Below are 26240 nucleotides of genomic sequence, written 5' to 3'. Positions count from 1 at the left end.
CCCGCCTCCCAAGCATGTTACTGAGTGTATGTGGTGCATTAAAAAAAAATAGGTAGGGGGGGGGGACGGGGGACACGGATAGGGGACCGCAGCACTGCTCTATACCGCGGTCCCCAACCGATGGCACCCCCACAAGCCCCCCCCCCCCCCAGTTGTGTGATGCATTAAAATTGGAGGGGAGTTGTAGGGTGAAGACGGTGTTTCCACCCTACCCCACCCCCCAAAGTGTGTTATGTGCCCTATATGTCTATAAAAGTGTATTGTGCAAACCTAGTGTAGTGAGTTAAGAGGAGCGACCAGCGGGGCCCTCCCCAACCGGGCGGGGGCAGGAGGCGCACCCGCCCACCAAGCCCCCACCCACCCCACCGGTACCCCGGCGGGCATATGGGACCAGCCCGGCGGGGCGATAGGGCTCGCCCCCCGGATACTGGGTCCCGCCCGAAACGCTTTTCTGACGTCACGTCTGCTCTTCGCTCATTGGTTCATTCCACTGTCTGTTAGCTCAGGATTGCTCCACCTCAGAAATGCGACTGATAGGGCGGTTGACCAGACTCATGCTACATTCACACCAAAACCGAAAAGGCGATCTGGAACGCCGCCGCGTAAAGTTTTTGGGAACGATTGCCGCTCATACATGCATTCGTGTACACCGGAGAGGAGGAGGTGTGTAGAGCACTTTATCAGTCAACAAAAAGAGAGCACTGCCAACTACTTCCACTTTTTTCCTGGGCACTATTTTCTCCAGCAGCGAGAGGTTTTTGAGGTGCGTGATAGTACTTCCGCTTTTTTAGTGGCAATCCGGCGGCCAGCAGTTCCGCGAAATAACATTTGGCATGGATGGTAAACACTGCTGCTACCTCGGTACAGTTCAACAGCAAGTACATACACTTACCAGCACTTGTATGCTACTTCCTTGCTCACTGGCCGTGTTGTTGCGCTCGGGGTGACAACAGACAGGACGCTGTGTGTGATGTAGCCGGTACTCGAAGTTGATTGGCTAACGCGAGGTGAAATGTGAAAAAAGTTCAAATCTTTGGAGAACATGCGAGTATGCGGATTTTCGTCACAAATGTGCGCATTTTGCTGCATCGCCCCGCGTTTCAGCGCTCCAAACGCTTCCTCCGCGCCACCCCACGCACTTTCGTTTCAGTCCACACGAAGTATATTGACTACAATGCAAACGCGCCGCCGAAACGCCTCCCCCCGGTTTTGGTGTGAATGCAGCATCACTCTCCGGCAAAGCCGCGAGTGAGTGGTGGGAGACATGAGGGAGATTATCAATCCCCATACTTGTTTTTCATCCGTTAGCAACAATATCAAAGGAATAACAGTACTTTTCTCTCTTAATTTTACAGTAAATATTGAGTCTGATGAAAAGCAAATGTCCAATTAACTTTTCTTTAGGAGTTTGGATATCATCGCTGTCCAATAAGTCACATTTTAAAATTATGTATATATATATTTTTGTATATTTGTCCAAAACGTTTACTTCAGTATCAGTATTTTCATGGACTGCTAAAATACGCACCGCTGACATAAACAGAGAATATTGTAGTAGATGCCCATGTTTGGTTTTTATCTGACAGCAACAATATCAATGCCAATATAGTATTGTAAGAAAATATAGACAATGTTAAAAAAGATGCCAAACATGTTTTCAATTGAATATTGTCGCTGTAACAAAAAAGAACACAATTGTGTTTTTCATTTGACAGCATTAATATTCAAAAGAGAACATGTGAGAGGTTTTAAAGAATATTGCTACCTATGCATTTTGTATTGTAACAGTCAATATGGGACACTGCAACATCAAGCTCCCTAACCATAATGCAGTAAATGGAGCGTTACCTTGGTTACATGAGGTCCCGGCATAGGCCGACTGGGAGCAGTCACACGCATAGCCGTTACTTTTCTCGATGCACCGACCCCTGTTGTGGCACAGACTGCTGGAGCCACTGCAGTACCCGGGGCAGCCTGCGCTCACGCCCGGCGTCACTTTGGCCCGTTCCTCCAGGTCCAAGCTCCGCCCATTGACCATCAGGCTCCTCATGCAGCCCAAGAAGCCCCGCTGCAGCGATGTCGTTCCGCCTGCAATGACAGCGATTTAGCTGCATGTCGTGATGAATTAACTACTTGATTTACTTAATTTTATGGTTATTGTGGATTCATAATTAACTGTAAGAAAATAGATCAACGTAGGAATTTATTTGTAATAATATCTCATTATCTTTGTCACGTCTTGGCTTCGATCATTCCAAATCAATCTGCTTCTCACTATGACAAACAGAAACTCAAGCTCCCTAACCATTACATTACATCTTACATTAACTGTAAGAAAATAGATCAACGTAGGAATTTATTTGTAATAATATCTCATTATCTTTGTCACGTCTTGGTTTCGATCATTCCAAATCAATCTGCTTCTCACTATGACAAACAGAAACTCTACAGTTTTGCCCAAGCTATAGTAAAAAGAGCCAGTGGAATCTCATATGAGCATCTAGTGGAAGACAATTTGGCCTTTCGACATTGAGAATAGAAAGGCCATTAAACTCCAATGTCTAATATGAATTGTGGGTGTTTTTTTATTTTTATTTTTTTTAAACTTTTATAGTTACATTATTTTTTATTAGCTGTAGGTCTATTGGTAAATGGACAATTTTTATTTATTTATTTATAGTCATTTTATAACAACAGAAAGAGTATTATGAAAATGTCATCTTGTTTTTTTAAAGAAAAGCAAAATAAAGTTATATTATTTTTTAATGAATAGTTTATTTGTAGATGGTCTTAAAAATATAAGAATGAAGTGTTTTTAGAAGCAAAATTAAAACGAATTTTTATGACTTCATTTTTTGGGAAAGAAAACTAAATCAAATTAGGTTTCTTTGTAGGTGGTGTTAATAATACAAGAATGATGAGTTTTTAGAAGCAAAATTTAAATTAATTTGATGACTTCTTTATTATTTTTTAAAGAAAAACGAAATCAAGTTATATCATTTTTTTTAATCACGTAGCTTCTTTGTAGTTGGTGTTAATAAGACAAGAATAAAGCATTTTAGAAACAAAATTAAAAACAATTTTTATGACTTCATTTATTTTAATTTTACTCCTTAACATGCTCTGAAATGTCTATCTTTATTGGAAAAAAAGATGATAACAAATGATGTAGTTTAAAAAGTAGGCCACAACTTAATGATGACCAGTTGAGGAGCCCTTGGTATAGGTTAAGTCTCTTTGGCGTATATGATTAGATAGGTGACTTGACCTAGGCCGTTGTGCGGTTGTGACCTTTTTCCTGGCTCGGCATCTTCCTATCTATCTGCACTCTTTCACACTTAACAGTTCAAACCAAAAAAGACCATAGAGTCACACATTGTCACGTGGGCTAGGCAGTGTCACCCTCTTCTGGGGGTTTGGGGTGGTTGTTCAAGATAGTATAAGATTAGGAACCATTTTGTACAGATTAGACCTTCTTCCGCATCCAGCAGAAAGTGCTCTACAGCTGTGTATTCAATAATTCTGGCACAGTTCAACTGAGAATATGTAGTCTTGTGGTTGTTATTATTAGTATAGTGAGCATTAGCATTAAAAATAAAAAAAACGGTGAAAGTTCCCTTCAGAACTTTTCAGGACTGTGTACGTTTTAGGTACATCACATTTCCCCCTGTTGTCTTTCAACAAGGGACCCTTAATCGGGAGGTGACTAGCGACCAATAGAGCAACTTTTGGAGACTCTGACTTCCTCCAAGCTGCAATCAAAGCAGGAGATATCCGCCTCTGCAAACACAACCACGGTTGCGCCAAGCTGCTGCTCGTTGATTCTCCCCATGAGTCTCACTAGCGGATTAAGTGCTTCATTACCAAGCCGCCAAATTGCACTTGTCAATTTAGTGTGCGGATCTGTGTATGTGGGGCATGTAGTGGACACATCAGCATCTACACAGCCCTCACGAGGACAACTTCGCTGAACAATCAAGTGGAAAGTAAAAAGCATGATATGTCTACTGGAAATGTTAAGATTTGGCTTAAAGAAGGTGAGCTTACCTACAAAAAGCTGGCTGCTTAGCTTTAAGGGCAGCTGGCGGTCCACAGGAGCCGACAGGAAGCGGACAGGAAGCTGGTCTACCTGCAGCGAGGCCTCCTTGACATTGTGCACCGCCCTGACGTAGTGCCACTGTCGGTCATTCAGCGGCATGTGCGACTTGACGGACAGGACCACCGCGCCGTTTCCGACATCAAAGGAAAATGACACCATGGACGGAGCTGATTGGCCACAAAGACACAAATGTAATAGGTTGAACAAGACTGGGATGAGTATTCTCCCCTCAACACAAACAACGGCACAATCCCCCCGCTCAGGTTTGTCGACAAAGCTGCCCTGTAATCAACAGTAAATAACACCAGCATCTCTACTACAACAAACACTCCACGGCTGCAACTGCTTTTGAATAGAAATGCACCGTGCACTTGTCATGCTGGCAGACAAGAACAAGCTTCACAGAGCCCCAAGTGCATTCTTTCATTATTTACATACATTTTCATAGCAGATTGCATTACCCTCAAAGGAGGCTTCTAATATTCGAATGCTCTCGCTGGCTTTGTATGCCTTTATCGAGGTCAAATTCAAGCACTTTCTACATTTTCCCTCCATACAGCTGAGGTATATTATAAATTTATACACACATATATTGTATGTACAGTAATGTTGCTCTGCACAGTACTTGTGTTGTCATGGTAAAAACTAAATAGTAGGGTAGAATATAAGATAGTGTTTTTTTGCTTCTTCTCTGTTTTGTTATACAGTAGACCTCTCCGCATACTCGTGGTTCGGCATCGATGGATTCACCTATTTACAGATTTTTTCTCCAATATTATTTTTATGCAAGGGGAGGGGGGCAGCCCCTGTTTTTATGGAAAATGCATATGAGAGGTTTTAAATAGGCCTGAATTATACAAGGATTTTCAGTATTCCCTATCCACATATATACAGTATGTTTGTATGTATGTGTGTGTGAGCGTATATGTATGTATATATGTATGTCAATATAAATATATAGTACATATACAGTACAATATACACTGTATTTATATTGTATGTACCAGTATACTATTTGTATATATGTGTGTGTTACAAAACTTGTAAACTGACTCATGCCTGGCAGAGTAAAATAGAATGATAAAACAGATGGCTGAATGAATGAATAATAAATAAATAACAAAATACATTTATCAATCTAAATATGTATTGAATATTAAATGTAATTATAAAAGCAAAACAAATTACATGATTTTTTTAAATGAAATAACATTAATAATCATAATATTTGCTAATTCAACTTAATAATAAATACAAATTGCACTTATTTTTAAATTTAGAAAAGGCAGCTTAAAAAAATTGCATTACCACAAATATGATTTAATTTGTTGTGCAAGAAGCCCTAAACATGTATATAGTTTGCGCCAGTATAACATTAAACAAGAATGCTGTGGTGCTTTTGTGCCTCGTTGTCCTCGTTATGGCGCATGACTGTTGACTCACAGCTGAGCTCCACTCTGACAAAGTCTTTGAGGCCCAAGCTCTCCACAAAAACTCCTGAGGGAGTGCTCGTTTTGAAGTAGAAGGAGATGTCTGAGGCAGGTTCGGTTGGTGAGGTGGGGAAATAGAGGTACGACGAATCTTGGTAGAAGGTGGCTGAATTCCACATGGACTCTGAAGGAGAAACAGACACAAATACATCCATACAGTACATGTAATCAAGTATGGATGGAGAAAGATGAGTGTTAGAGCATTCACTGTGAAGGACTAACAACTGAGAAGTATATTAGGCCTACTCATGTTATACTTTAGTATAGGGCAGTAAGAACTGGTGTAAGCGCAAAGAAGCCATGATTGCCATCTAGAGGTGAATGGTGATATTACAACTTAAAATTACAGTCAGTATATTTTCGCAATTCGGCACCTGCAAACTCATATATTCGCTGATGTTTCTTCCCATTATTTTTTTGTCCATTTACCCTCAGCTTTTCATGGAAAGTCATATAGAATGTTTATCAGTGATTTTTGAAGACTTTTTCAAGTTTGTTGATCAGGGAACCACCCTAGATGTGGTCGCCAGTTGATCATCCCTGTTTTAGAAGTCACTTTTTTTTTTTTAAATAGGAAAACTAGTTGTATGAATGAAGTTGTATTTTTTCTGAGAAAAAGAAATCACAATAATAAGAATGAAGTCATATTTTTTGGCCTTTTTTGTCTAAAGTCATTACCTGTATATTATTAGTAAATGTCGTATTATATACATTAAAAATAATGTATTTTTGTTATTTTGAAAAATGTATATTTTTAAAAAGGTATACTTTAGCCCTATATTACAAGAATTAAGCTGTATTTGGTTAAGAAAATGAGTTGAAATATTATGAAAATGAAATTGTACTGTATTTATTTATTTATTTTAGAAAAAAATTAAGCTACTGTAAAGTCACATATTCCATATATTTTTAAGACATAATAGACATAATACGATGACATTGAAGTCCAATTAATTTTAATACAAAAATGAAAAATTTCCCCGTGAAAAAGCACTACTAATCATGGGTCAGAAAAATCTTAATTTTATCAGAATTAAATCATACTGTAATTGTAATATACAAAAAATAAAATAAAAATACAAGTCTTTTCTCTCAGTATTTTGACTTCATTCTCAAAATACAGTTTTTCTTGTATGGTTATCCACAAACTGTACTACTAGGAGGAAATGTGGCTATAACAGAATAGGTCGTCAGCCATGATAGAAACAAGAACAAATTAGTTATTCAATTCTACAGTCTCTTACTTGTGAGTGACCAAGTCAAGTTTCCCTAAGTCCTTTCCTGCCTGTGGTTAAGACTTTCATCCAGTATATGAGTGATCACCTACTGTCTCCATAACAACGCAGAGAGCCGATGCGGTAGACAGCCTGCGAGCCGGCTCTGCCGATATCTCCGATCACTATCTGGCTCACTGGTAGGTGGTCTTTGTAGGAGAGGACGCCTGTGTCGTTGGCCCTGTGACAGACATCGAACAAATGAGTGAATAAGCAAACACAAACAGAGGGGGGCGGAGGGTGTCCCTCAGGGCCGGGACGCCTCGACGGGAATCGAGATAAAGGCTCCCATTCTTCTGCATTAGCGCAGAAGGCAGAGTAAAGACATTAAAGCAATTCATCACAAGGGAGACAAGCGCCTTTGGAAATATGCAAACAGAGCTGAATCCAGGCTGGATTTGGAGTTTGGAGTGGATTAACGCACAAAATGCAGAGACACTTCAAGCATTTAATACAGCAAAATTCAAATGAAGGTTTAGCTGCTTTTCGCAAAATTTCAAATAGTTTTCATTATTATCTCTATCTTCTACACTGGATAGAGTCCAGCTTTAAACTTGAATTATCCCATTAGGTTAGCATGCATATCATAAGCATTTAATGGCATTGTTTTAAAATTTTCAGGAAAAACAGTATTAAATGAAGGTAAATGAAAACAAATCTGTAGATCACTGCGAGTCACAGAGTTCTTGTTAACATACCAGACATCTGCGTCAGCGTCACAATTGCAGAAGTAGTTCATGTCTACGCAGTTCTCCTCCAGGCTGCAGGAGCACTGCTGAATTCCCGGCAGAAAGCCTCCCCAATAGCTCCGCCTCTCGCCCCGTCTATCCAGCCACCAAGACATTGGACTGCCATCTGCAATTACGTACCAGTCAGTCAGAGATTGTCTAGTACTTCAATAAAATGTTACATTCATAACAAAGTGCCTACAATCATCTTCTGTACATGGTTACATGCCAACAATTCACCCTTGGTGCGGACCCTACAACAAACCAACTGACAGAGTGCAATCTACAGCAATGCACCAGACAACTATCATCTAGTTCGAGGACAAAATAAATTGTATACCAATGTGAGAATTTTGCAGTCTTTCAGGAATCTACATCAAGTTGTCCTTGTCATACTGTAGCCTCTAAAACTGGGCATACATTGTGTGAATTAAGCCTCTCCAGTAGGCCTGCCTCTTTCCATGTCAGGATAACAAACTAGCATCAAAAGAGACTGACAAGGCAGTCAGGAAGAATCATCTACTAGTTCTATGACAGAATCTAGCAATACAAAGGTTTTCCAGCACGGTTATCTTATCCTATTTTGCAGAGGTGGGCATTGCGTCGCTACTGACGGATGCCTGGTTTTCAGACGAAGAATAAGAACCTGTAAAAAAAAAAAAAAATTGACGGACTAAAGGCACTGACGCAAGTTTTTTTTTATGTCCGTCAGTAGGTGCATTTCCAATACCTTCAGTTTTGCACAAAAGCAAGCTGGTAATCGAAACACAGGCTTTTCAAGAAGACTCTCAAATATCTCAAAAAAAAATTTACGCTCTCATGAAGTGGTTTTTGAGACAATTCGAAATAGAAGTATTTCGCAAAAGGGTAATGGAAACACTTTTTGCGCATTCCCTGTAGTCATGTGACCCCCGCCCGGTCATGGAGTGAAGGGAGTAGGAAGTACGGGGCCACTCGCTTTCGTTTCGGAACTGCCTCCCGAGGGGATAACAAGTCTTTTTAAGCATAAAGCTATTTAGCTATAGAGCCAAGGCCGCCATTCCATGCATGCTCCATATTGTTGCATGAGAAATGGCCGTTCCCCCGGGCGACATACGGCACACGTCGTATCCGTTCTATCCATCCACACCATAACACAAGTTATAAGCGCGCACACACACAGCACCAACACCAAATGCTCGATCCCACCCGATGAGGGGGGGATAGATGTTTTTAAAGTAATCTGAACAACTCTGGGCGTCCGTCTTCCGTAAACATCATGAGCACCTTCTACAGAACTACGAGATCTCGTGAGACTGGACATTACTAGATTTACACCTCTGAAGCGTAACGCTCTTCAATGTAAACACCTACAAGTCCAAATTGTACTTTATCGAAATAGTACAATATCGCTTTTATTTTTAGCGAAAAACGGTAATGGAAACGCAGCTAGTGTAATCGTCAGGCCATCACTGATGGAAGCCCATTTTTCTGAATGATGGACAGTACTGACAGAATGACCATCGGCGTTTGTCGGTCCTAAAATAGTGGTGACAGTGTGGTGACGGAAGCATGGTTAAAATAAAAGGATGGACTGACGATAACAGTTTGGTTTGGCTTCACGGACCACTGAATTTTGTTAAAAAGGCACACCTCAGCTATTTTTGGTATATGAGCCACCAGGTCGGTTTAATGAGCAACTGTATGTCTAAACTGAAGAGGTGAAGGACATCCATTGTTAAGTTGCACCCGGGTTGTGCACTGATTCCCAGCAGACATCCCCAAGCGCGACCCAGTTGTTACTTACGCAAGGACAAAACGGCGGTTTCGACCTTATAAGTTTGGGCAACGGGCCAAAGATCAGCATGCAGAGATGGAATTCAGACACCATCTGGCATATTGTTACACTTGATTGGAATTGTCTTTTAGTTTTTCACCTTTTTTGACCCTTATTTCTGTCGCCTCAAAAACCCGAGAGGATGCTCAAAGAGAATACTGAATTACTTTGACCTTCAGCTGTATTTTTTTAGGCTTTGTCCATCTCAAGTTTCTTTCCTTTTTCACATGGTTTAAATTTAGAGAAGCAAATACTGAAAATGCTTTTAACATCTGCACAGCATGCATGCACAGAGGGTTTATACCAATGCATTTAGACAGAAGCGATGAGATCTGGAACTCTTTTTAAAGTTTAAAGTCCTTCACTAGGTTCATTTGCTCGTAAAATATTGATACTTAAATGCAGCTACAAGGCTTTGAGAATAAAATCTGCTTCATTTTAGCATTTTGGGCCTTGAAATCTAAAGTGATCACGACTCCACAAACACAAAGATTGTGCTTAAAGAACGCTCTTGTCGAAGCCACCACAACAGCTAGCGATACTTAACAAGCCCCCTTCGAATGTAACTGAAGCAAGGGCCACGTCATAAAAAAAATGACCTTTCATCGCCTCCTCTGCGGGGTTAAGTACGGCGGCCTCAATCATAGCTCACACACGTAAGCCTGCATTGCAAATGAAGCCGGTATGCAGGGAAAAGCCCATTAAGCCTCTTGTCACTAAACATAATCAAGTGTCACATGCTGCAGTGCTCTCTGCCCATCCAGCATGCATTAGAGCCGCATTAGGCAGCGCATTTATGTATAGCCACAAAAGTCATATTAGTCTAAGTCACACAGCGGGACGCAGACACCGGCAATTCTCTCTGAAATCACGTCTGAATAGGATGCAATGACCTATGACTAACAGTCTAATGCCTTATTAAGACCAAAATGAGCAAAAGTTCCTTTGTAAGCAATGGCAAAAGAGCAGACAACAGAAAAGCAGTGTGTGGGCGAGAGCAACATTAGCATGCAAGCTAATGTTTGCGCTACCAAGGTTGGAAATAAAACATTCTTTATTGTCTTTAGCATCAGCTGCCATCCTTGATTGTCTTGATTACTTTACTGATTATTTTAAAAATACTAATCAGCCCCCCCGAAAATAGGAACAGGCGACAATCAATACTTCCTGTACGAGATGTCGCGATAACCTTGGCGGGACGGCAAATTAATGAATGAGAAGCTTGATTTTGTTGAGCAAGTGCTGTTCCAAGCTCCGTTAGCAGAGCCGTGTGGTGTTTATCACAACACAATCTGGGTGGATGTCGCTTTAAAAATCCTCAAAATACAAGCTGCAAACTAATCAGTTTCATGCTTGTTCTATTGGATATGCAGCTAAAATGTCAACCTTTTGGTGGTGACTGGAGAGCCCGTTTTTCTGCTTACTGCTCACCTCTAGCAAAAAAAAAAAAAAGTAAGACGAATGGAACCGAAATGCTTTTCGATCAGGTTGTAAAAATCGATGGAGGTTATAGGAAATGAGGAAGTGCTAATTCTTTCAGCGTGATCCAGACGAAATGCCAATAGGATTAAACAAATTGAGGATGACAAATAATCCTCAGATTGTATTTCTCTAAATAGCACGCCATCGACAGCCATTAAATCAGCTGCTTACTTACTTAGTCTGAGAAATTGCCTTTATCCGCTCAATTTTGGATTTTCTACAAAAAAAACTAAACATGCACACACAGTACTCGTCACCAAGACATCATTTGTTTCATATACCATAAAATCCCGTGACTAACACGCACTCGTGTATAATACGCCGCCCAAAATCACCTGACAAAATCACCTGACAAAATCACCTGACAAAATCACCTGACAAAATCACCTGACAAAATCACCTGACAATATCACCTGACAAAATCACCTGACAAAATCACCTGAAAATAGTTATTTATCTGTACTTGTGTTTAATATAGTCCTCTGACTTGCTCGTATCCTTTATTATCTGAGCTTAAGTATTTTTTTTTATTATAAATTAATAAAGCTTCAAAGCATACCAATAAAGTGTAAATGTTTTTAAATCCAAGTTAAAAACTATTTTCTTTTCCCATACCTATGATTAAGGTATTTCATGCAAAGTATGTTTTCAATTGTATTGTGGAAAATCTTGTTCTTGCACTGTTTGCTCTTTTAGTAATTTTCGTAAGCAGTTGTTTTTTATTGATTTACTTTGCTTTTAAATCTCTTTAATTCTGTTTGTTACTGCTTTTAAATTATGTCCTTTTAATTACAGTATGAGAAGCATACGTTGCGTATGAAACGTGCTATAAATCATCCATCCATCCATTTTCCGAACCGCTTTTCTTCACCAGGGTCGCGGAAATGCTGGAGCCTACCCCAGCTGCCTTCGGGCAGTAGGCGGGGTACACCCTGAACTGGTCGCTAGCCAATTGCAGGGCACACATAGACAAACAACCATTCACACCCACAATCACGCCTACGAACAATTTGGAGTGGTTGCTATGAATCAGCGTTTCACCTAGGGCTTCATCAGGCTATTCATCTTCTCCATATATATATATATATATATATATATATATATATATATATATATATATATATATAAGAAGAATATATATTTATTTTCCCCCCTCAAAAAGTGTTATCCCTAGGATGCAACCCTCAACTAGCACCTAAATATGCCCTCTAATGGCTGTGAGCGGCATAGATGATGACATCACAGCCGTTTGGACTCTCAGTAAACAACCTGAAGCAATGCCGTAGTACCTTTGCGTTTCTCACCTTGATTTTGGATATACTTTTGAAAAGTGTTTCATCTAAATAGCCAAAGTTCTTTAATCTTTTTTCAATGAATTAAAGAAACTGAGCTGCTATCAAGCCCAACAAAAACAAGAGGAAGAATAAGATATTTTCATATGCACAACGGCAATCCGGGATTTGCACAATAAGTAGAAGAAAAATCAGTTTGTGACACACAATATCATTAGGGTGAATGCTCGATTCTCAGCACTTGCACAATAACTCTAAATATAGCAGCAGGATGTTGGCGGTATTCTGGAAAGTAATTACTTCTTCGCTGTTGTCTTAATGACGACCGCATGGCCCCCACTGACGAACGTCAGTCATTACAGACGAGACGAGGCGAGGAACACCTGCTACTTGAATCTACCACAGTCGAGCTTAGCAGCACGGACGTTAAATGTCGGAACAACATCTGCATCTTAAGTGAACAGCAGAGGCTGAAGGGAAAGCTGGCAGAAGGAGGTCACGTAATCCAGCCTCCTCGACTCAGCAAGCAGAGTTTGCCTGGATGCGAGCTCAGATGTTCTTGGCACAGGAAGGCATCTGTAAACCCGGCAGGCTGGTTGCAACAGCTGTTGTTGATTGTCTTTCCTGTAAATTAACGCGATAAACGTCCATAAAGTCGCTTGATACTGTCGGAGGGAGAGTGCTTACCTGGCACAGAAATGTTCTTTGTGTCTTCAAGTTTCAATCAAGCAAGACACAAAGATACGTTTTGGAATAGCTCCATGGGAGATTCTGAAGCAAAGGCATCTTTACATACAACTAAGCAACCGGGTTTTTGGAGCTAGAACTTTCTCCCCTGTCGACTCTGCATCAAGCGGTATGGGTCACAGCGTGTCCCAATCCAACCTAGGAAGAATAGGTTTTGATTTCATTGAAATGCAGACTTGATTTATGCTATTCCTGAGCAAACCACTTCCTGGTTGGCATAGTGAAAGATGGATTAGGAGAGTATTATCGTGAGTTAAATACTACCCTGTTGGTTAATGGTAAAAATAATACAACTACTTGATTTCTCAGCATTCCTCATTGGGCACAGGAGAGTGAAGTGTTCTCTGGGAATAGTGTCTTCTGATTTGGTTACAAGGGTGGTTACAATGTTTCCTGACTTGACTTAAGATGCTTCCTGACTGGTTTACACAGGAAGTAACCTGTTAACTCGTTCACTGCCAGCCATTTCCCCTGAAGCAACCCCCTTCACTCCCGGCTGTTTTACTGGATTTTGACAGATTTTGCAAGGCCCACAGAATATTGTGTTCTATTGCTATAAAAACATGGAACCAAAAGAAAGATTAGAGTCTCCTCTTTCATCAGAAAATCGTATTGTATCTGTTTCCGTTTTGCAGCAATTAGCATTAGAATATAGCAAAGTTTCATCATTATTCACAAACCTGTTGAACACACTGGCAAAAAGAGCTTGTTGCAACATGGCCCTGGCTGATCTCTTATACTCTGCTGCCACCTGCTGGCCGTTTTTAAAATAACTACCATTGCTTCAAGTCCTCGATGCCCACCTCTGCTCTAGCATAAAAAAACATTAAAAACCGTGTAACTACGTTTTTGGGAGTGAAGGACAAAGTATTAAAAACCGTAATTATACGTTTTGAGGTTTAAATGAGCTAAGTGATTAAGTATTGACTATGAAATAGTGTTGCTTGATTTGCCTTTTGGGTAGAAACCAGTATCTAATTGTATTACAGCGATCAAAGTGCCATTTGATTGATTAAGTAAAGCTTAAGATATAGGGAGTACTACCTGATTTCATTACATGAATGTATTAAGTCCTTCTGTGTTTTTTAAATCATTTTAAGTCTTGAGTGTGAGGCATGAACATCTTTGCTTGAACATCTCGTCTGTCAACAATGTCGGTGCACTGCACTGTTGCTTTAAATATTGCCGCAAGAAAGAATTGTGGGTAATTTGAACTCCTTTCCTTTTGTAAAGGTTGGTCAGGAGTAACCTTTGCTGAAGGTGGCATAAAGGACAGATACAGGCACCTTTCCCAAACATTTTTTTACTGACTTTCGCATCATCTCACTCAGATAGGATAGCAAAAATGCAAAAATAAGTATCAGAAGAAATTATCTGGTTACAGGAAGTCAGATTTTTCCTGATTGGTTAGAGAAAGTCAAGTACCTCCTGATTGGGTTTGACTGAGTAAGGTGCTTCTCGATTAGATTACCAGAAGTCAGTTTTTTTCTGTTTTTGACACTGGAATTTAAGTGCTTCCTGACTGTGTTACAACAACAAAAGTGCTTTCCTGATTGGATTGTAGAAAGAAACATGCTTCCTGATTGGGATAAAATAAGTAATGTACTGCCTGGTGGTGTTAAAAGAAGTAGGTTACTTCGCTATGAGGTTACAGGAAGTCAGGTTCGTCCTGGCTGGGTTACAGAAAGTCAAGTACCTCCTGATTGGGTCAGACTGAGTAAGGTGCTTCCTGGTTGGATTACAGTTAATCAGGTTCTTTCTGTTTGGGATACCTGAACTAAAGTGCTTCCCATTGGGATTACAGAAAGTAATTGAATGGGTTACATGAAGTTATGTGCTTCGTATTTGTGTTACACAAAGTCATCTTCTTCCTGATTGAGTTGCATGAATTTAAGAGCTGCCATATTAAACTACAGTAATAAGGGTATTAAGACAGAAATGGTACAATGTCATCAGATTAACAAAACAATCTTCACCTTTTGTGTTAAAGAGACGGGACCTCTTGCAGTTGTAAACCACCTCTTGTTGGCAGTGCTCTGACCTCGACACGATTGTGTGCAGTTGCTCCGGTGAGGCGCCGTAGTCGAGCACCATGATGTGAGGTCTCTGCAGTGATGAGGTCTGGACTCGGACTGGAGAGGTGCTGTTGTGGGCCAATACCGTCCAAACTTTCTCTTCTACAAAAACAAGTTTATGTGAGACCACAAACACATTTCAAACAACTTCTACAAATTTCCCTACAAATAAAAATATACATTTTCAAGCAGGTTTGTGTTTCAGAACAACAATTAAATTACTGCTGCAGGTCTGACTCACCGAGTCACTTCTATTAAATAATTAACCTTCCCATCTAGCGTTTTTTTTAAATCTGCACACAGTGCAGCTGTGTGTTTTATAACGCTACGCTTCAAATGTGATTACTCGGCTCAGTTGCACCATCTAATTCTGCAGTCCACTCATAAATTAATTGGTCATGAATCTTGTAACGACTGCCAGCAGAGAGAGGTGTCGAGTGAACTGACAGCTGCGGTGTATATTACATTGTCTTTTGGTGAATGGTTCTCACCCAGGCCCAATCTCACGGGATGGTTTATGACTTTGTATAAGGTGTAACAAAGCATTTTCACAATCTCGAGTCATTTTTTACGATGGCGTATTAAGGCCACGTATAAATATACATATTTTTAGAGGGTGGGGGGCAATATTCCTCGAAAAAAAGCTCATTATCAAAGACTTTTTTGCGAGTTTATAAAGTGGCAGATTTGCAAGAGTAAAACTCAAGAAATACACAAAGTGTTGCTATATTGCTGTTTATAAAATGAAAAGGCAGGATGGAGACGGATTCATTCTTAATTTAAACTTAACTCATACACGGCAGCTAGAGCGACATTTCCTGATCCCCTACTAGCTGACTAACACTAACCAATCAGAAGCTAGCATACTTGAGGTAAATGCAAGTGACTAAATGACGGAGAGCAGCAGATTCGACACATCAACTTTGATGTCCAAAAAAATACCAAAATGTAAGAATGTGTAAATAATAATTCTGGAAACATAAATGTACAAGTAAATATTTATGTTTTAAAATGAACTTAAATGCTTGATCGTGAGGGTGTGGACCTTTAGAAAGCAAGGCGTCTTTGTCGCTGGCAGTATCAAACGCTTCAAAGAGTGAATGCTTAATATCATATGGTTAATATCTGCTAAAGCAATTACTATCTCCACATTTGAAAAGTCGACCGAAAAGTATTGGCACAAACATCCGAGTATTACCCAAATGTATTTCTCGTAAGTTTCTGTGTATTTTTTTCTTAAAAATCTGCCACTTTATAAAGTCACAATTTTGTCACTTTATAAAAGTGGCAAATTTACGAGTTTTTTTTCGGAATATTGCCCCCACGCTCTAAAAAATATATATTTCTACGAATATGCCGTCGTAATTTTTGGATATTCCAAACACTGTTCATTGAAAACACATAACATTTCGCGGACCAAAGGTTTGAACTCATCCGAAACCTCCAAATAATCTGACCAATACAATAATTATGGGTATCGGTCCGATTGAAAATCTCTTGATTATTTCAATTGTGCTAGGTGGCAGTTATAAATACTGATATGACTGCATAATTATATACACACACACATACACATATGTGCATGTGCATTAAACTTTGTGTATCTTTTCGAATCAAGTTGCCGGTCATCATAAATAACCCTTAGAAAAAGAAAAAGGAAAGTGCAACAGTAACACATTCAGTGTTGCGGTTCGTTACTCATTCTTCGACAGGACCGAATTGTCTTTTTCTATGTGTTATCTAATAATAAATACAAATCTGTAAATCATCCTGGATATACTTAGTGAATGTCACCATAAATTGCTTGTACTCCAGCCTGGAGGATGACGCTAGCTTGTAATGCAGACATATCTCAGCATCACAGACGAGGCCCATCTGGGCATTCGCTGACATTTACCATCCCTGCAAAACCTAATTAATTCCCCTCTGCACCTGTCAGTACACCCCCGCCCCTCCTGCAATCCTCCTTATGAAAACTAAGAAAGAAAATAGCAAACAAACAATATTTCTAACTAGCTAATCCTTTGTTTGTACAGTAAAATTAGACAAGGAGTCCATCTTAACTGTGCTTGCAGTACATGGTGTGTGCATGTTTACTCTTTCTTAGAGAAAATCCCCACTCACGTCATGATTATGCATATCAGGTCGTCATGCTGAGAGCTATTTGCATCCGGGATGTATTTGGATAATTGAGGTCAAGTCGAGGGATCGGAAGTAAAGCTAAGACCAAAAAAAAAAAAAAGACAGAAGAGACAGTAGCATATTGTCTCCTGCGGTGCATCTAACTTTGCGAAGTTGAGACATTTTCTGGCCTGTCGGGCTGTGCAATTAATCGAAATTCAATTACAATTTAAATTCTTACACTCCACAATTACAAAATCAGCATAATCGTAAAAAAAAGAAAATTATTCTGAATACATTTTTTGGAGTTGTTTAAATGTATAAATTTGCACCTTTTTTAAACTTTAAAAATTTTGCTTCATCCAAAAGGAACTTGCATAATTATAGTGTTTACATATTTTTGTATTTGTCTTAAGATTTTTGTATTTGTTCTTTATGTAACATTTTGTTGTTTTGTACCAAAAAATAATAATAAATGATCGTCCTACTGCACATTGCAAATGCTGCACTCCAACTTCAAGTTTTTGCCAACATAAATAAATAAATAAATATATATTATTAGAAATTCTGTTTGGTCCAAAAAGAACATAGTGTTTCTTTTTTTTCTTTTTTCGGGCTTAATATTTTTACATGTGTAAAAATGTTCTTTTGTACCCCCCCAAAAAATAAAAATGATCGTCCTACTGCACAGTGCACAAGCTGCACTCTAACTTCAAGTTTTTGCCAACATAAATAAATACATAGATACAAATAAATAAATAAATATATTATTATAAATTGTTTTTTTGACAATATATGTGAGAAACAGTGTTGTATTTATTCAAATGTTTCTTAAGTATTTTAATATACAATTTGTCCAAATTCTGTCCTTGGTTTATTACCCCCCCCAAAAAAAAAACAAACACTGAACACTTTAAGATCTGGAATCATGTTGTCCTCGTCACGGGAGTCCTCACCTGTCATGTTACAGTACACCTGCGTGGCCCCTAGGGGCCCGCTGCCATCTGGGTCGATGGAATAGAAGCCAGAGGAGCCGCCGGTCAGTTTATAGGCTTCGCAGGATGACTCGTAGATGGCTGAAAAGGTAGAACTATTTTAAACTCTAATAGTCCCATTAACTCAAAATGAAAAATAATACAAGGACTTTATGACCCTGATGTGATTTCATCGAACGTTTCCTGATCTATATCTTCTACGGCTACTTTGTGGCTGACCTCTGTCTTTGTACACCAAGTTTGAAAGAGGGCAGCGCCTGCTAATGAGTTTTATATACTGTACTTGCAATTGAAGAATAGCAATAGAGAAACTAGTACTATGTACAGCGCGTACACCCACAAGCCACAATTTGCAAACCTCATTATGAGAATCAGAATCAGATTTCTTAAAAACACACAAGGAATTTGTCTTCATGGAACAGGAAGCCTGGCGGTTCACTAGACGGTGCCTCAAGTTTCTTAGATAGAAAAAAAGAAAAATGAGGAAGAAGGGTGGGGGAAAAACTCAATGATTCAAAAAGTCAATGACAAATAGTTTTATAGTTTTTACAATTACTTTTGACATATACATCCAATGTTAATTTCTTAGATATGGGACACAAATGACCGGCATTGTATTTTTGCAATTGTAGATTGCTGTTGTGTTGAAATAGATTGCGTCATTCTGAGGGCTGCCTCACCTTTATGCAGGTATACCTAATGTTGCTGCACTTAAAGAAGCAAACATTCTCATGGAGAATGACTATACAAAATAGGACATGCACAGCCTAATAGAAGGTAATGTTGATGTTCACTTGTAATGGCTGTATACTCAGCTGGGAAGCTTCAGCATCAAAACATTTTACATTTACATTTATTTGGCAAGGAGCTTTTTGTTTGTTGTTTGAACAAGATGTATCCAAAAAGTTCTGAGCGTATTAAGATGAAAGCTCCTGGCATTAAGCCAGGGAAGACTTGAGGTGATTTTTGATGTTGATCCAGGAGTTGTTTCTTTTTCTACTCCAAGCTGGGAGATGATGGGCAGTTTCACATAATAATTATTTTTTTTTTTTTTAAAGTAACTGGCAAACTGCAAGCTTCAGTAAGAACAAACACAAAACTGCATTAATCTTATATTATACAGATGCATTTAAAATACTTGTAGCCAGAGCATTATATAATGACATTCAATGGAATTTACAGCGTCAGAACATGTGATTTGTTTTTTCTTTGTTGAGATGCCACCACAGAAGTGATAATTCGTTATATAAATATTACATACACAATTTCATTTTACCAAGGAGATATAAATAGCATGAAGCTAAACAGCTAGCATGAAAGTGACATGACAATTACATTTGGACTATCCATTACTCTCCATTTAGGGTATTTTCTGTGTATTCAGTTTACAGTTGTAGCTTATAATCGAATCATGAAATAGGATTATTTCACTTTATTGGTTTCACTGTATACAAATTATTGTGGTCATAGAACTGCCCTATGAGCTGTTTCAAATATTTTGGATGTTTAGGGGCTTGGAAAAAAAAAACCTCTAAAAACTAGACAAAGTGCAATTTCTGCAGAAATTGCGCGGGAATGCTATGATTTGAATGCATGTGTTTATGAAGTAAAATGAAAGATAAATTATGTGAAAATTACACATTTTTAATTGTAGTTAAATGACAAATGAATAAAAAGAAAACTTGAATGGGAATCTGTCTAGGGTGGGATTTAACCATTTCAGATAAATTATTATCCATTTCCCTGATAGCAGTATCAGACAACTGGCAATGATGATCAGTTGTATGTATGGAAGTGGGCATGGAAAGTGGTACCCATTGAAAATGAATGGGGAAAAGTTGATATTTAACATTAAATTGTGCGAATACTGTAAGTAATGTGGAATCAGACGATATATGCCCCGGGTGGTGTGAATTTTTGAAGCAAGTTAAAATTTAATCAGTGTAAATTGTATTAAAGTATTATGTTGGAGTTTGTTCATGGCAAACAAAAGTGCTTCATCATTCCCACAATTAGACACACCAATCAAGTGTGCAAGTGTTTCTAATGCTGTGGCCACAAAGTGCAATAATTTCAAGGCTTTGCTAATACATGTTTTGGATTTTTCAAACGAAATGATTTTGCCCCCAAGTGGCGTGCATTAATTTAGCAACGTTCCTGGCTTTTCCTAGCAGCCACTAGTGGGAAAAGTTTTGCTTTTAGGGGTCACTTGAGTTTACGCTACTTAAGTGAGCAGCAGATAAGAGTGGAAGTATCAGGATTTGAAAAATGTAACCTATATGTGCCTCTCAGAAAGATGCTTTATTTATTCTCACCTGTCATCCACGGTGGCCGTGCTTTTAATACATACTCATTTCTGCCTATTTTTAATTCAAGGGATGCTCCCGTCTGTCATGTTCCATCACACACATTGAAAAAAAGAAAAGAAAAGAGGTTTGTGTTTGGCAGCATAAAAATAAGTGAATCAGTATTCTGGAGCAAGAGATACAGGCATCTGCATGGCAAATGTCAAGGTGATGATACAGATTGTCAATATATAAATATTAAAAACAACAACAACAACAAATATGTCAAAAGAGTAGGGAAGTCTAAAAAATACATAAATGCTATTTATTGCCTGCACAACAAACCCACAAAGTCATCTTACCAAGTACAATCCGGATTTGTTACTATGTCTCGCTGTTGACGGAATGACATAGCTTCTGGGAGCAAAAGTTAATTTATACACTATATATGAAAATATAAAAATACTTTTTTGTTTTTCTGTCTCTCTGTCTGGCCCGGTACCAAATGAGGCCGTGGACCGGTGGTTGGGAACCCCTACTTTTGCTCATTTAGAAAGGTGGTGTTTTGTTCCAAATAATGTCACTGATCGAGATGTAAAGAGCTGTACATAAATGCTGGAGTGTTGATCTTTTGATGTCAAAACCCAAACAGCAAAAATAAAGCGGCAACGGGGAATGTAGATCTGAACAGGCAGCTAGGAAGGTGACAAAAATGAAAGCAACTCACAGTCGTGACAGGTCGCCCCCGAGTAGCCTGTTCCGGAGCATTCACAAGAAAAGGTGCTCCACGTCTGCGAGCAAAGTCCACCGTGCTCGCACTTGTTGGGAACACACCTGCCACACAACACCAGCACAGCAACACATTAAAAAATGTCGGTCATACAGTATGCTGCCAATGTAAAGTATATTACAAATAAGACTGTGAGGCAGTTCTTTGACCATTCAGATTTCACATTTATCATCACAAGGCCTGAGAGCTGGCCCTCGTTGACGTCAGCATTTTTCATCCTCGAATCGGGTGGCCAGAGCAAGTCTTATTCAACGAGCACAACATAAACTAGTTACTCATTATTAATGTGAATAGTTTGTTTTATTGTTTAAATGTTTTAATTTTAACGGTTGACAAATGACATAAAGGACATGACTCCCCTTCACATTACATTATGTAATATGTTGCCAGAGGTGCAAAATCCAGGTCCAGAAAGTAAAAACCCTGCCACAGTTTGGCTTTAGCCCCTAGTACTAGCTAGCTAGTGTTAGAAAACAATTCTCTGTTTTCTTGCGTGTTGAAATAAAACTCAAAGTTGAGATCTAGTGAAGAGGTTTCTTGCAAGCTTTATTATTTAGAAATTTCTAAAGCCACTTTGGACCCTTGCTGAATCAGAAGTGGTCGCAAAATGTGCCCTTCTCTCTCCGCTCCTCCTCACTTATACAAAAGCAGTGTTTACAAAAAATACTCTCCCCCTGTCATCCTGTCCTTGTTGTCAGAGTGAAATACACAAACAGATAATACAACTTCAGTTCCTATCTTAGTCCACTCCATATGTGGGTAAACAATTGGTCCCGGCACCTCCTGGACCAGGTAATTTATGGACATACCTCTGCGTGCACTTCCAAACATTCCTCATTTAGATAACTCAGAAACCTTACTAGCCATTCCTTTCCCAGAGAAGAGAACAATGGACTATAGATTGAATAACATATCAATTAACTGTTGTCTTATTATTACACAGCTCTAACTAAAATCAAAACGGTTAAAATATAAATCGAAACAGTAAAACAATGTTAATAATGTTAACACTAGCTAGCTCCCTAGCAGGTAAACGAGCACCGTGGGAGCTAGCTAAAGAGCTAGCTAACTAGCACCTGAGGCTAAAGCCAAACGGTGGTAGGGTTTTTACTTTCTGGACCTGGATTTTGCACCTCTGGTATATGCCATTGAAGCTAAGACCAATTGTTGTTTTTAAGTTTATTATTAACAGTGGTCGACTTGTGACAATCAATAATGTTTAATAAAATGAGACAAGTGTATCTGCAAGACTCATTGCCAGATTACACGTTAATCATCAATGTTAGGAAAGTGTGTAAACATTTTACGATTAATGTTGGTTAATGTATTTGTAGACTTGCGTAACAGTTTATTATTATATTTGCCAAGCATAAGCTGGCATAAAAAGCAGACTGCATAACGACTAGCATTAAAATGTTATTTTGCTATCCATTACTTTTAATTACATGTCTGTCAGGCATCTTCAAAGGATGACTGATAATTAGGTTAATTTGTTTTTATTTATCTTTATGGTACGGTACTTGGTTAAATTAAATACATATATTTAATCACTAAGAATATAACTTAATGAATGTGACTTCAAACATGGCATGCACGGTTAGTAAAAAAATGTGAAGGCAACAGTTTGGCCCTAGACAGATTATTGCCATTATTTCCTATATGAAAAAACAAAACATCTATAATGGAACAGATTGCATATAATTATTATTGTGCTTCATGTTTTATGCTTTAAGAATACTTAGTGTTTCATTCAATAGAATAAAATGTCATATTCAGATTAGGCAGTTGATCAAGTATGATACAGGTAAAAGTTAGCACTTGACATTAAGGTAGAAAATGAAGCTTAAAACACCTCATCTGAACTAATTATAGTTTTGATCCATATGGTGCGCGATGGCTGTTAAAATGTCAGCAATTCTTGAGTAAATACATTTTCTTGTATTGGAACTGCAGTGTGTTTCTTGGTGATGAAAAAAAAAAAAGTTATGTTGATAGAATTATATTAATTTATTTATCTATCTATCTATCTATCTATCTATCTATCTGTCTATCTATCTATCTATCTATCTATCTATCTATCTATCTATCTATCTATCTATCTATCTATCTATCTATCTATCTATCTATCTATCTATCTATCTATCTATCTATCTATCTATCTATCTATCTATCTATCTATCTATCTATCCCCGCCCCCACGAATCGGCGCCGGGGGGATGGGGCATAGCAACGCAGACCCCACCTCCAGCCGCGTTGAAGGGCGGAACACTGGGAAGGGAAGGAGAGGAGGGAGCACTGGGGGAGGGGCAGTAATCCAGAACCCCAGGCCCGGCGGGGAAAGCCTTATATACTGTAAAAATATAATATAAACCCATTATGAAAGGTTTCAGTCGCTTAACTTTCGTGGAGGCCTGACTGATGTTGTGTGAATGTGTGTGTCATTGATTGTCTGCCTACCCAAGCCCAAGGTTAATCCTGCCTTTAGGCAAGCTAGGATAGCGACCCGGAACAGACAAGATATAGAAAATGGATGGATGGATATTTTGAAGATGCAACTGATTACTCCAATGTAACATTCATACATTTTGTAATGAACTAACATCGGATAGGTATTTTGGTGCAAGAAGCCAAAAGTTGTTTTGATGTCATCCCTTATACTGCTTTCAGTTTATAGGGCATCATAGTCACATGATATCTAGGGATAATTGAATAACTGTGATGATTCAAATGTTTTTTGTTTGTTTGTTGGTTTTTTTAACTTTTGGTAAGTTGCCTCATTTCCTAAAATAGGGACCTTAAACGTCATCATTTTCCATTTAAGTTTTGTGAACTTATACAAAATCAAACAATACCTTTTTTTCCCCTTGACCGCTGATTACAGTTAAATCCCGTGTAAAATATAATACACAACTAACGGCTAACCCTGGAGCCGCAGCTGGCAACAGGCGCCGTATAATCCAATAATGTCAGCATGGAAGGTTTTTGGTGTCCTTAATTAGCAATAAACTTGATTTCACGACTGACAACGTTGTGTTGTTGATGTGACATTCGTGGCAAAAGTTTGCAAGACACCACAACCAGAGTGACTAAAAAAAACAAGTAAAGTCTGGTCACGCTGTGACACGCTGCCGGGAAGAACTTCAAAATAAAAGGGACCAAGGCACGAAAGTCAGTGTATTACTACATTCTGCGTGTTCCGTCATGGATAGCATGAACTATTTTTGCTGCTTATAGCTTGACTTATAGCTTGATGTAAAAAATTTGGGGTGATTTTTTATGATTCTGTGTATAGTATAGTGGGACGATTTTATATGGAAAAAAATGTGTCTTGTTCACAGGATTTAAATGTATTATACATTGCCATACAATCCAGAATATGCCTTTTAGCCACATCAATTTACAATATTCAACTTTTGATCGTTATCATTCTTAGTGCTTCACTGCTTCTCTACTCACTAATGGCATGACGTAAAGTACCTATTGAGCTTCCATAGTTCATTCTGTTATCAGGTGGCTATCTTGTTAAATGCCAGCATGCAAACTGTTTGCATGTTACCATTCAAAGCATCTCAATCAGCTCCAGCACATCAACATCTGCCGATGAAAAAACAGGGCAAGCCACACAAGTTCATTTAGACATTTTTGGGGATATCTACTTATTGTTATCAAAAAAATTACTATAAGTAATAAATACTGCTCAGTTTCTTTGTTCTCTGGAGCATAAACTCCATTGTTTGTTTATTCACGCTGGCCCTTGCACCAAATCCGCAGGATCCCTCTTTACTATCATTCTTTATTCTCCCATTTGGAGCACAGCTAAAAAAAAAAAAGTACCCAAAAAAAGCACAATAATTCACACAGTGTCCTTGTCCAGTTTTGATAAAAGGCTGATCTTGTTAAGAGAATTCCCCTCACCTTGACACCCCAAGAGCCGCCTATTGGATTTCAACACAATGAGTAAGTCCTACATCCTCTTGATTGATATGATCTCTTGTTTTCAAAGCACACATCTGTAATTTCAAACACTTTCGCCCAAGTGAGGCGTCAGAAACGACACAGCTATCGGATTGCGGCTTAATTACGAGCTATTCCTGTCGTTGTCTTGAGAGACACAGATGGATTGAGTCTGCCGTTCCCTGCAATACCCAGCATGCATTGTTGGTCACAGTGAAGTCACTAACATCTGTTTAGTTGACTGAGTGAGTAAAACACACCACAAGAATGACATCACTCCCTCTGACCGCCTGTTTTAATGATAGAAACAACATTACAAATCTCACAGACAACACAAATCCCAATAACACCCTTCCAAGTCTCACTGTCAATGCCTTGGTGAACAGCACACGGAAGGCTATCCTGACCTGTTGTCCACTTGGGTGAATCCCACCATACAGGCACTGAGCTGGGGGCAATAAGTATGTTGATGCCTCTCAACAGGGTCAAGTCTAATGTGAGATACAGTTCAACCTCTCTCAAGAGGACTAGTACCAAGCTGTGTGTTGAGGTGAGCCCGACTGCATCTAGTCAGAACTTCTCGACCCCATACACCAGCTCATTCTTCTTCCCAGCCAGAGAGGTGACATCCCAAGTCCCTAGAGCCAGACCGCCGATGTCCCCCTACCTTTGCCCGCCACCCGGCTCTCTATGTTCATGCTCTCCTTGGTCCCTTCCACAGGTGGTAAGCTCACAGGAAGGGAGATCCACATTACCTCATGGCCAGACGCTGGCCGGTCAGCTGACGCTGGTCATTGAGGTCCAACTCCAAGTGACCTGTTTCTGCGCATGGCTAAACATCTTCAAATGTTTTTGTCCGTGGGGGGGTTCATAGATGTGCTTTGTTTGGGACCCACCTAGCACCTGTTTGGTGACTTACCTTATAGGATCATTGGCACACACAAACCCCTCCACCACGATTGAATAATGGCAAGGGGAAGAGTAACAATTACGTTTTTATTGTTTAACTGAAGTAGCCTCATAGTACACAAAAGCCAAGGTCACAGCAGTGTTTAAAGCAGAAAACTCATGCAAAACATGCCTCATAATTTC

At 39.1% G+C, this 26240-nt stretch overlaps 1 protein-coding gene across 1 annotated transcript in view; it reads right to left on the bottom strand.

Moving 5' to 3' along the window:
- The window catches only part of LOC147164281 (contactin-associated protein-like 5), a 145482-nt gene that overhangs the window by 30163 nt on the left and 89079 nt on the right, over positions 1 to 26240 (bottom strand). Inside the window, exons 11-18 of the mRNA XM_086091070.1 lie at positions 21132 to 21238; positions 18081 to 18200; positions 14905 to 15105; positions 7562 to 7718; positions 6917 to 7044; positions 5543 to 5713; positions 4048 to 4266; positions 1849 to 2088 (exon numbers count right to left, since the gene is read on the bottom strand). Coding sequence (XP_085947196.1) covers positions 1849 to 2088; positions 4048 to 4266; positions 5543 to 5713; positions 6917 to 7044; positions 7562 to 7718; positions 14905 to 15105; positions 18081 to 18200; positions 21132 to 21238 — 1343 coding nt within the window. The remainder of the gene's footprint in view (positions 1 to 1848; positions 2089 to 4047; positions 4267 to 5542; positions 5714 to 6916; positions 7045 to 7561; positions 7719 to 14904; positions 15106 to 18080; positions 18201 to 21131; positions 21239 to 26240) is intronic.

The sequence above is a fragment of the Leptonotus elevatus genome, chromosome 12 (assembly GCF_054856555.1).
Source record: "Leptonotus elevatus isolate MCC_2025b chromosome 12, RoL_Lele_1.0, whole genome shotgun sequence".
Classification (NCBI taxonomy): Eukaryota; Metazoa; Chordata; class Actinopteri; order Syngnathiformes; family Syngnathidae; genus Leptonotus; species Leptonotus elevatus.
This window is presented reverse-complemented; position numbering and strand designations above follow the sequence as displayed.